This window comes from Callospermophilus lateralis, chromosome 2 (genome assembly GCF_048772815.1).
Source record: "Callospermophilus lateralis isolate mCalLat2 chromosome 2, mCalLat2.hap1, whole genome shotgun sequence".
Taxonomy (NCBI): Eukaryota; Metazoa; Chordata; class Mammalia; order Rodentia; family Sciuridae; genus Callospermophilus; species Callospermophilus lateralis.
Window position 1 is genome coordinate 62,831,177 of NC_135306.1, and position 13,009 is coordinate 62,844,185.

A 13,009-nucleotide genomic window follows, 5' to 3' on the forward strand; every position below is an offset into this window, starting at 1 on the left:
CTTTTGACTTTCAGAGTTTCAAATGCCTTCTTCCCTATTTATTCATTTCTTTTTCTACATTCTATTGACGTGGTTACTGAAATATCTGTAACCCATGTGGTGCTTGTTTTTAAATCTCAAACACAGGGGAGTCTCATCATAGGAAACAGAGTTGAACAAAAGACATGAAAACCTGCCTTGTCAGCTCAAGGCCAGTTTATCTCAGTTCACTCTTTCTGCATAAATAGCTTCCCATCAACTCACATTTCTTTATATTTCTTCTTTAAGGCATTACATGACTAGAATTATATAGTTACAGTTCCCAGTACATCCATCCATAATATTGTGATGCAGGAATGGACTGCTTTTTCACAAAGGATAGGAAACAGATGACGATTACCCTAAGTACTATGAAAAGCATGAAAATTTCTAGTAATATCATATTAGGTTTCTATGAGGATGTCTAACTGTTACACTGTTATTTCCTATTCATTCATTTACAAGATTAGAAACTTAAGTGGAGAGGACACCCAAAGGCCATTATTACATCTGCCCTCCAGAGAGCCTGAGGAGACAACAAGCAGGGGCTCCTAGTGTTGCCTGGTAAGTCTTGGAAGAGCACAGGTTGCAGGTCTTCTCACAATGGGAGAAGCCAGATTCTAATCACCTTCTATTCTTTCTTTCCAATGGTTTTCTGGGGCATTGGTTGATTTTTTTTTCCTTGTTGCAGGAATGTTTTAGTCTAATACTGTTCTGTATGTGTAGTGATGGACACCACACACATACACACACAACATAAAAGTAAAGAAAAAGCAGCAGAAACCTATAATCCAGAAAGAGTATGTTGTTGATGGATGTTCTTCCAAAAGAATTAAATCATTTATGATAAATTTCCTGTATTCTATGTGTTTTGTGTAGAAGAGAAAATGGTTTATCATTTTCATATAGCACAGTTTTCTTGGCAATGGGCACACTAGATAGCAGTTAAATCACACAGTGTGCTTTGGAATGCAAATAGGGCCACATATTTATAAGCCTTTTTTGTTTGTGTTTTACCTCTGTTCCCTCAGGAAACTGGAGGACTTGTTGTGATTTGGGGTACTTTGAAAACTAAACAGCCTTAGTTCCAAATAAAAGATAGAATTTACTTATTTTTCACAGTGGAATAGGGACTTGTCTTTTGTAAATTTTTAAGAGTAAAAAGTAATTGATGAGGTTATATCATTAATAAAATAGGACTAGGACACTTCTATGGTAGAAAAAGATTAATCTTCAACTCATGGAAATAATGGACAGATTTCATTTTTACAGTAAAAACATCATAGTATTATATTTCCAAGGTTATTTTTCAAGAAATGTTTATCTCAATATAGAATGTGGTTGGTTTTGGTGATTTGGATGACTTAGAATGGGATATGTATAGTGTCCTAGAGAATAAACACCCAACTTTGACTATTTTTTCCCTACCCACGGTGAGAAAAATTAACATTGAGTTTTTGGCACTGCGAACACTCCCTGAGGATGTTTTTTTTTTTTTTTGGGGGGGGGGGGGCGGGGGGAACTATGGGACTATGAAACCCTACTGAATTGAAAATATAGTATTAACCCCCCAGGTTTCAAGGCACAGAAAAATGTTGGAACTGAATTTAAAAGACTTTAGAATAATTTTCCGCAGTGCTAGAGTTTTGATGCATAGTTGATTTATTAAAGTGAAGTCAGTGGATATTTCTTGCACACAAGGGACTGGGCTTGTAATTCATACTTGGTACATACAGAAACAATTTTTGAGAATAATCCATTTAGGTCACTTAACAATGTTATTTCAATCTCTGAGAAGCAGGATAGAAACCAGTTTAAAAGTGTTTGAATTCCTTGGAGAGAAAAATTCAAGTTAGATGTTTTTACAATCTGCTTGTGAGCAAAGGCCATTTCAATAGCACCAAACAAGTACTCAACTACGCCACTGCATGGTTTGTGATTTTATTTTTGGATGGTGTTAACTGACAAGTCACCAAAATTATTTTGACACTTTAATATGTACTTGTTTAGGCAATGTAGACAGTGCTTTTGTTGGCTAAAGTGATAAACATGTGGCTATCATTATTATGTTAGAAGATGAAAAAGCAACTGAGGTAATTTATACTGTTAATAAAATAGAACAAGGATACTTCTATGGCAGAAAAGAATTTTCAACTCATGCTCAATCACAGGTGATGTTATACTTACAGTGAAAACACCATCATATTATGTTTACAACAAGAAGGCAGGAACCTCTCATGGCTACCTTTTCTGTTAACAGGGGTCCCAGTGTTCTTAGGTTTCATTTAGATTCCCGATGAGAAAGGCAAGAAAAAATGGATCAAAAGAAGGAGAGGGGGTATTCCGGGCTCTAATTTTGAAAGCTACAACTTACCACCCTGACTTTCCTGAGGGTCAAAGGAAGAACCTAAGTGCACGTGGAGCCTCCTCTGTGTTCCGGCGACTGCGGATGCTTTCAAGACCGCGGGGACGCATGCGTAGAAGTGCGTCCGGACAGGGGTGGGGGCGGGAGAGGTGGGGTCCGCAGACAGCCGTTGCCTTGCTACCTGGCCCTGGCTGAAGGACCCAGGGATGTCGCAGCTCTTTGGTTTACTTCTACTGTGGTTTGGGCCCCTGCTGCTTCAGTTCTCCAGTCAACTCAGAGAAGACTTAACCAAAACCAGGAAGCTGTGCGGCAGGTACCTGGTGAAAGAGATAGAAAAACTCTGTGGCACTACTAACTGGAGCCAGTTCAAGCTTGAGGAGGAAACCCCTAATACAGAGGAACCCCCGATTCCTGGCGAGATCGAAATCTTCGACCCCTACGAATACCAAAACCACCGGGACCCTTTCTCCCAGTGGGGAAGAGTCACAAACCCAGGTAAAAATCGAAACCAAGGGCATGTTTGTTCATCTCAGTACATTTTTTATCCTCAAGCTTGCTCCGCGAGATAAGGAGCTTCTGCCGGAAGTGGAATTTGTGCCCAGTACACAGGTAAATACAAAAATTTTAAAGGCAGTATATCGAGAATATATTAACTCTCTATGAGAAAACTTCTTTTTAAAAAATCTTAAGGGAAATAAATGGATATACATATACCTATAAGAACACTGCCCCCCCCCCCCCCCAGCCACACACACTTCACCTTGTTGGAGGGCTCTTGTCTTCTGGCACACTCTCTTTGTCCTTCACAGCCCACCATTGAGATTTTCCCTTGTAAAATCATCATTGACCTTCCCATAGTTAACTGCATCATTTCTCTATTCTGTCACAGTATCTGGCCCATGCGGTAGTTTTATTTGACTGTCATTAGGACTGGCCGCATAATTGGCTAAACCCAGTGCCCAATCCACTGTTCTAAAAGCAGAAAAGAGCCAAATGTATGAAATGTAAAGCTTTTATCGGTTTTTGTCTTTATCTCCTCTGCTCACACTCGGTCCATTTTCCCATCAGACTTCACTTAAAAGTTCATGTACTTAGACTTCACCCACAAGTTCAAAGATAAGTTATTGAGAATTTCAAGACTGCAGCAACAGAACTTTAGAAGCAAACGCACAGCTTGGGCAACTGTACAAATCTCACACCTATAAAGCCAGCCAGGCATACCACATCATATTATGGGAACTATCTCATTCATGTTTTTACCTAAAATGCCTAGCAAAGGGCTTAGCATATAAATCTGTGCTTGGTATATATTTAATTTGTACTCTAAGCTTTCAAGCAGTTTTCAGGAAAATATTCTTGTGTCATGTCTGTAAGTATTGTCATGTATTTACATTTTTACATTTTGTGACTAACAGATTTCAGACCTTACATGATTTGCCATTTTAATAGAAAATGCACTCTGTTAATATTCTATTCACAATATAGTCATTGAAATTGTTGCCTTTTAAAGTAATTCACTTGATTTTTGGACAAATATTGTAAAAGTTAACTAAAATTAAGAAAAGAGTCAACTATCATGCCCAAAATAGACACTAATGTAGATGATTCAACAAACAGTGCTGGCACATTTTAAACACTTGCTCAATTTAACTTTTTAAGTGAGTGAATGAATGAATGAAGGGATGGCTGGATGGCTGAATGGAGTTAATTAAACTATTGCTGTTTAGAGAATGAAAATTTTGAGACAGAAACTATCAGACTATATCTCGATTATTTTACACCACCAAACCTACTTACAAATAAACTTATCTTGTCCTTCTCTTACAAAGGAGGAAGTCTCTCTCCCCAAAGTCTTCTACTTGTGATTTAGTTCAGTGATCCTCAGATTTAATGTTCATATGAATCACTTGGGAATTCTGTTAATGTAGAATATACAGAGTCTGATTCAATAAGTTGGTGATGGGATCTGAGATTTTGCATTTTTAACAAGTGCCTTGGGGGATGCTGATGATACAAGTTGGTGGGCAATATCTAAGTTACTAGGTCTATTTCACCTTCTCTGTTTTATTCCTTCCTTTTTTTTCTTTTCTCTGTTTGTTTTAGGTTTACTATCACATTAATTCAAAGAAAACTCTGTCATTGGTGCAGTCTTTCAGGCATTTCATTAGACTTCATATTCCAGCAGAGAATTCAGTAAGAAACTGCTACCTGCACTAGTAACATATGCTTTCCAAATCCTCTGCCTTATGAACCTCAGCTATCAAGCCTACTCTGAAGACAATTTTGGTGTTATTTATAATTTCTTGGATGAATAAATGATATTAATTCAGTGAGAGGGAATCTACAATGGAACTGGAGTTTCAAGTGTGTCTGATAATGTTTCAGAATTGTCATACTCACTAAACTTGTTAATATGGCAACTATTAGGTAAAGAATAATTTGGTGGAGTGGAAATATGTGCCACCATTGTTTTGAAATGTGTAAAGAAGGAAAAATATGTTTGAATGTATATCAAAAATTTAAAAAGTTAAAAGAGAAGATGACATTTATTCTGTCCTGTTAATTTCTCATGAATTAGAAATTGAGAGGTATGTGTTTTCAGTATTGAATATATAATTATGCCATTTATTTTACACATGATGTGCTTAAAAATTTATTAATTTTTTATTTAGCTGTCATCAGTGGGACACATTACTATATTAGATCAAGTCAGCTATCTACAATTTTAATCTTCTAATGATCTGTTTGACTCTTGACACAGGAAAAGATAGTGTGTACACTGATATTAAACATTTTTTTTCAGAACTACTCATACAAAACTTGAATCTGAAATTGTGTGCTTCTTGTTAGTAAGTGTGTGGACTGTGACTCCAAGACCTACCCAGAATATGGCACCATGAAACAGACATCATACTTCTAAACTATGGTTGAGTAGAGCCAGGTGAAATCATTCATGTTTCAACATCAGCTTTTCATAATCCATAACCCCTTTTGCAGTTAAATTGATCACATTCTCTTATTTTTGGTCTTATTCATCTATTCCTGGTTTTCTACTTGTATTTTTAGATATCACCACAACCTAGTCCATTCAGGGTTCCTCTCTTTACATAATAATTCAACATTATTTTAAAAGATTTGGTACCAAGGATTGTTGAGCCCAGGAGTACTTTGCCACTGAGCTACACTCATAGTCCTTTCTACTTTTCTTTTTTCATACCAGGGATTGAACCCAGACGCTCTTAACCACTGAGCCACATCCCCAGCCCTTTTTTGTTTTTATTTTGAGACAGGGTCTCACTAAGTAGCTTAGGGCCTCACTAAACTACTAAGATTCTCTTGAAATTTGTAATCTTTCTGCTTTAGCCTCCTAAGCCCCTGGGATTATAGGTTTGTGCCACCAAGCCTGGCCCTTTTTATTTTTTATTTTGAGATAGGGTGTCACTAAATTTCCCAGGCTGGCCTGGAACTTGTGATCCTCCTGCCTCAATCTCTTAATTACTGGGATTATAGGCATGTGCCACTGCACCCAGGCTAATTTAACACCATCTGAATAACTATTATGTGCTACATATTCTCTTGGTACTTGGGATATGAGAAGAAATAGTAAGGCTCCTGCCTTCATAAGGTATACAGAATGGTGAAGATAGAAAAATATAAGTAAATTATACAGTATATTAGAGCATCATCATCTTCACTTGTCCACTTTCTACTCCCATGCCCCTTCTCTCATGGGCAGCTTTTCCATACATTTATTATGTATGCTTGTTTTTATACATTTTGGAAAATTATGCATTGCTTCCAGTATAACTTTTAAATATATCTAAATTGTAGTTAAGATCTCTTGTTGTCATGTGAACATTTATTTCATTGCTTTTAACTGCTGCACACTACTCATTTTACCTCACCTTGCTCTTGGTTTGAGCATATTTCACATGCATCTTAGCCTTTTGGCTTTTCTCTTTCTGAAACATTCCTGCTTTTGTATTTGATTGGGGGTTTTTTTGGAGGGGGGTGGAGATTGTAATTATTCATTTGATTTTTAACAGTTATTCAAATACAATAGTTATACTTTTACTTTCCACACTATGTCCTTAATTCTTCTGGGGTTCATTTTTAGTTCTGGTCTAGATAGGGATACTATCTTGTATTAGTTTTCTCAACAAGTCTTATTTTTCTCTATATAAGGAGCTAGTTTCCTGAACCCTTTTACCAATCATTTTTTCCCATTGATTTACAGGGATCCACCTTTATTGTTTATTAAATTTGAATGAGCTTCCTATTCTATTTAACTGGTCTATTTGTTTGACCTTGTAACATGATTACACTATTTCTAACACTATAACTCTGTAGTATGTCATTTATCTGTGAGGGCAAGTCTTTGGTGTTTAACTTTTAAAAATTTTGTTCCCTTAAAATTGACCAAGTTAATTTCCAACCTTTATTCTTTTCTATATATAATGAATAGTATATTTATTTTTTAAAAATTCATATGAAAATTTAATTGGGATGCATGGAGTGTAGAGCTGAATTTGAAGAGAATTAACATCTTTATAACATTTAAGTCATCTCAATCAAAAATATAAAATATGTTTATATACTATTATTAGAATTTTTAAGTTTTCTCTATAGAGACTTTTTGTATTATTTAAGTTAATGCTTAACACTTTGTTTTTGATGCAATTATAAATAGTTGTGAATTATACTTCTTTGTTAGTGATTATTGGTTAGAGAAACTTAATTGATTTTAAAAGGTTGAACTTGATCCAGAAACCATGATGAAATATTTTCATGGTTCTAATAGTTTTCTGATTGTATAGGTTTTTCTATCATTTGCAAATGATAGTTTGTCAGTTTCTTTATAAACCATTTTTTTCTTTCCACATAGAGCTGGCTAGGTTGTCTAGTCATGTTAAATCAGTATGATAGTGGGATATCTTGTCTCCAGTCTTAAAGAGCATGCATTTAAATTTCTCCATTAGTCATATATTGGTAGGTTCATGTTATATAATCTTTACTAAGACAAGGAAACTTGCTAAGAGATTTATTTTTTATAATTAAGAGCAGGGTTTAAATTATTAAGAACTTTGTTTTGCTTTATGTATAGTCACGATTTTTAAATTTTTATCAATTAATTCAGCAAATACTTATGGGATACCAATTAAGTGGAAGGCATTGTTCTAGATCCTTGGGATACATAAATAGGACAAAACAGACAAAGGTTCTGGCCTCATGGAACTTGCATAAATAATAAATGTAATAAATAAGGAAATATTAGAAGGTAAAAATAGCTACAGAAAAAAATAAAAAATTAAATAGGATAAGGGAGACACATAGGATAAGGGATTGAAAGGTGGTGAGAGGACTCATTGAAAAGGTGATATTTGAGAAAGGACATTTTTGTGGTTTAAATGTGTCCATCAGAGTTCATGTGTTGGAAACCTACTCCCCAGTGCCACAGTGTTGGTGGTGGCACCTACTAAGAGGTGATTAGGTAAAAAGGGCTCTTCCCTCATAAGTAGATTCATGTTGTTAATGTTATTATCATAGGAGTGGGTTATCACAAGAGTGAATTATTTGTAAAAGCAATTTCATTCCCCTCTTGCTCTCTTGTCCTTGCCTTCTCTTGTCACTCTATCTACTATCCATGAGATGATGTATCACAATGGCTCTTACCAGATGCTGGCATCATGCTCCTGGATTTTCTAGACCCCAAGAACCATTAGGTATCGAAATTTATGTCCATTATAAATTACCTAGTATCAAGTATTTTGTTTCAAGCAGCAAAAATGGATTAAGACAGAGGTGGCAAGGGAATTATGCAAGTGAATATCTAGGGAAGAGCATTTAAGAGAAAACAGCTGAGTACAGAAAACTTTTGCCTGGTGCATATAGGAAACAGCAAGTATGCCAGGATGACTGGAACAGAGAGAGTAGATGAAAGTAGTAGAAGATAGGTCAGAGAAATATCAGTCAGGAAAGTTAAAATAGGGTGTTTTAGGCCATTTAAGAGACTTTATATTTTACTCTGACTGATATAGGGAGTAATTACAGTTTTTTTGAGCAGTAAAATGACATGAATAATTTTTTAAAGGGATCACTGTGCCTACTATGTTGAGAATAGACTATAGGGTAGAAAGAGTAGAAGCAGAGAGGTCTGTTAATGAGGGAGGGTCTTAAAGTTGGTAGCAGTGGAAATAGTGAAAACTATTATAATCTAGATATATTTGGGAAACTTTGAACAGAAAGAAATAATGACTTTCAAACATAAAAAAGTGATTCTAAAGTTTTTATGTGGACCACCTAGAAAGATGGGGTTTCCATCAACCAAGATTGGACAAGCCTCAAGTGGAACAGGTTTGGAAGACAATATTAATAATTCAGTTCTGGACATAGTTTTTAAAATCCAGGTAGAGTTTTAAATATATTGAGTTTGTTTAAATCAGAAATATTGAGGTAAAAATGTTCAGTAGAAAATATTCTATATGAATCTAGACTTTAGAAGAGAAATCCTGTTTGAAGGTAGAAATTTAGGATTTATAGTTGCATAGATGATTTTTGAGCCATAAGATTAAAGGAGATTACTAAGGGAGCAAATATAGATACAAAAGAACACCAAGAAATGAACCTTAGGAGACAAACATTTAAAAATTATGGAGGAAGAATTTGCAAAGGAGATAGAAAAAGGGATAGCTAGTCTAGTAGGAAGAAAAGAGAATGTGGTATCCTGGAAACCAAGTGAAGAACATCTTTCAAGAAGCGGTTGGTGAGGTTATAACTTTCATAATCTAATGTCTTCACCTCTGAACGTTTCTACACTGGCAATCATGTTTCCAACACATGAGTTTTTGGCAGGAGGCACTCATGTCCAAACCATAATATTCTACCCCTGGCCTCCAAAACCTCATTCTCATCTCACATTTCAAAATACATTTAGTGCATCTCCAAGGATCTTCATAATCTTAACAGTTCCAGTATTTCTCAAAAGTACTGAAGTCCAAAGTCTCAACTAAGATTCAAAACAAACTCTTGTTCTCCTCTAAAAATCAAAAGCAAATTACATATATCCAATATGCAGTGGCACAGAGTAAACATTCCAATTCCAAAAGGTAGGAATAGGGGTATAGAAAGAAGCAATACCAAAACTGAACCAGGCAAACATTAGGTCCTTTAACTACATATCTGCTACCTGAGCCACATGGTGGCAAGATGTGAGTTCCAAAGGGCTTGGACAGCCCTACCCCTGTGGCCTTGTAGGGTATATAGCACATATGGCCTCTCTCTGGACATATCCTTCAGCTTTCCTGAGCAAACATTCCATGTTCCTAGCATCTCTTCATCTCTTAATTGTTAGGGTATCCATTCCAGCTTTGGCTTCATTCTTCTTTTTTTTTTAATTAAATATTCTATATTCACATCAAACAAATCTTAACCACAATAATATTATATCATCTTTTTCTGAATATCAAGTAACAAACTGAGTGAGCAATTAGTTGCCAACATATCTTTTATTACATATTTTAAAATATATTATGGATTATAAAATTAGCACATTTGAATTTACAATTAAAACATTCACAGATTTGTTTTTAACTAAACTTAGCATGGTAGAAGAAACACTCCACCTTGCCTTTCTGACCTCTGCCCTGCTAGCCTCACTCTGTGTAGCTGCCTAATGTTGGGAACATCGTGTGCTCCCACTTTCTGCTGGAATCTTCAGTCCCATGTGGTCTCCAGTCTCAGAGTCTATTCCGGATCTGTCTCCCTGAGTCCCCATTTCTTCTAGTACACAGCCTTCTTAGGGCACCAGACCTCCTTCTTTAGGAGCAATGCTCATCTTCAACTGAGTTTCTTATCCATGAGGAGTTCTACAGGGTTCTCTATGATTGTCAACCTTGGCTCCATTATTACATCTTCACGTACCACCCTCTTGTGGGCTTCATACAAGGATTTCAATCCTGCTACAATTTTCTTGACATTCCAGGCCTTCCTTTGAAATCTTGGTAGAAGCCTCTCTGATCCCCTCATTCCATTATCCTACAATCCTGCAGAACCAGAGCCATGTAGACAATGCCAACATCTGCTGCCAACTTGTGTAGTAGCTTGCTCCATTGGTGCAGCAACCTCTGAGTTTCTGGGCAGCTGAGCATGGTGAATCAAATCCTGGGGAAACAACTTCCTCACCTGTTTGAGTAGGGTCTCTTCTCATATGACTTTTAACTCTTACCTTTCCCTTGATCTTGCCATAGGCATGGTCTTGCAGCTTCCTGAGATGTCCTCAAGGCATGTTTTCTCTTATCTCTGTCCAAAGTACTTACTTTATCTTTAGTGGTGGTAATCTCTTCAGCAACCATGCTTTCATGGCCCCAATTTTACATGTGCTCCTTTTCTAACTAAACTGCAAGTTTTTAAAATATTTGCTCTCCACTTTCTGCTCCTGATTCCCACAATAAACTTAGCTAAAAGCTGCCAGTTATGCCTGTGCCACCACCTGAATGCCATGATACAGAGAGGCTGGATTTATGGTGGAGGCTATTGACAAATATATCTTCCTAGAAGGTTCTATAGATGAGTCAGGTCATGACAGAAATCTAACAAGTCTCCAAATAATTGTCTTATGTAGTTGTTTTGTTTTCTTGTGGATAATATCCAATAATGTTGAATGAGTTAAGAGCACTATAACAGCAACAATTAGATCATTCATCAAACCTTGAGCATATACCACTTCTTGTTTCTTTATATTTTGATGAAGAACAAAATGGTTTCTGATGACTGTTTACTTATAAAATATCCATAAAAAGACAACCCAATTTAAAAATGGATGAAGACATTAAATGGACATTGATCCAAACAGGATATCCAGTAAGCACATGAAAAGATTGCTTAGTATCATTAAGCATTAGGTAAATATAGATAAAAACTCAATGAGATAATATTTCAAATCCATTAGGATAGCTGTATCAGAAAATGGAAAATGTCAAGTGTTGGTGAAAATATGGAGAAATTGGAACACTATTTTGACAGTGTTAAGATTGTGAAATGGTATAGTTGCTGTGGAAAAGTTTGTCGGTTCCTCAAAAAATTAAAATTACCATATGATCTATGTGTTTAGCCAGAAGAATTGAAAAAATATTCACATAAAAACTTGCATGTGAATGTTCATAGCAGTGCTTTTTTTGTATTAGCCCAAAAGTGTACACTACTTAAATGTTCATCAACTGATGGGAGATAAATGGATAAACACAATATAATGTGGAATATCTCTGCAACAGAATCTCTTTCCGTCATAAAGAAATAAAAAGATCACATATGTTACATCATGAACATAGAAAACATTATGCTAAATGAAAGAAACCAGACACAAACAGCCACATAGTATATACTTCCATTTATATTCCATTTACTGTATATACAAAGAAACAAAATAGATGCCTGGTTGCCAAGGGCAACCAAGGAGGAGAAACTAATAGTGACTGCTATTTTTTCTTGTTGTTTTTTGGGGTTAGTGTTTTTTTTTTGGGGGGGGCGGTGATATATATATTCTGGAATTAGATGGTAATGGTGGTTGTATATCCCTGTGAATATATTAAAAACCACCAACTTACATACTGTAAAATTTTATGGCACAGGAATATTTTAGTTAAAAATGTTATTACAAAAATGTTCAAAGAAATTATAGGAAAACCCCACAACTATTTTAGTTAAAAATATATATTGCCTTTGAATAACCATACTTTCTATTCTTTATTTAAAATGTAATTGTTTTTAATCATTAGCAGATTTCTAGTATTCCAATATTTAATTTCAATCTAAGGGAAAACTTTAATAAGGCAGTAATATTTTTCTTGTTTCTCAACAGCCTCTGCCTCTCCGGGAAAACCAATAAATAGTTTGAGGATACAGTCACACTCTAAGTATCACTATAAAAAGGTCAACTGGCTGCCCATCAAGATAAGCGATTATTCTTCATCAGATGATGTTGATCCATATTCTCATGACAGTATAAAACCTCAGAAGAAAAGCGCAGCTAAAATTAAAACACCATACAGTTTATTTTGGGGGAATCATCCCCAAAGAAAACGCAGAGGATTCTCAAATAAATGTTGTATTAAAGGATGTTCAAAAGCAGAACTTGCCATTGCATGTCTCCCATATATTGATTATTTAAACAATGATAAAAGAACCATCACTTTTGACTAAGATATGTTATCCATCCTATGAACTATATTAATTTAATAAAAGTTTATTATATTTAATTTACTATTTATTTTTGGTAATTGTACTTATAGGTACTGTGTTGTGAACTACATCTGAATGTACTTGCAAACACATATAGTAGTAATAGGAATCCTAGTATTTTCTTCAATGACTCCAATTTTTTTCTTACATTTCATATATTTTTTAAAGAAGATATTATTGGAGGTGGCAGGGTCCACGGAGGCATCTAAGAATCACCTGTTTGTTTTTTGTTATTATGAATTAACCCTCTGTTAGCTGAATTTAAATGGATTGTGGAATGTTATACATTCTATCTATATGACATACAGACTGATATCTGTGACTATTAGGTTCACCCAAGTATTAATCCACTACACTGTTGTAACAACTTAGAAATAACTAACCAACTAC

The 13,009-nt window shown here is 35.4% G+C and overlaps 1 protein-coding gene across 1 annotated transcript; it reads left to right on the forward strand.

Annotated features, from left to right (window-relative positions):
* The first annotated feature begins 2,589 nt into the window (after positions 1 to 2,589).
* Positions 2,590 to 12,580, forward strand: Insl6 (insulin like 6). The gene is made up of 2 exons (XM_076841466.2): positions 2,590 to 2,878; positions 12,240 to 12,580. Exons 1-2 carry the CDS (start codon positions 2,590 to 2,592, stop codon positions 12,578 to 12,580), a joined length of 630 nt encoding a protein of 209 aa, XP_076697581.1.
* The last annotated feature ends 429 nt before the right edge of the window (positions 12,581 to 13,009 follow it).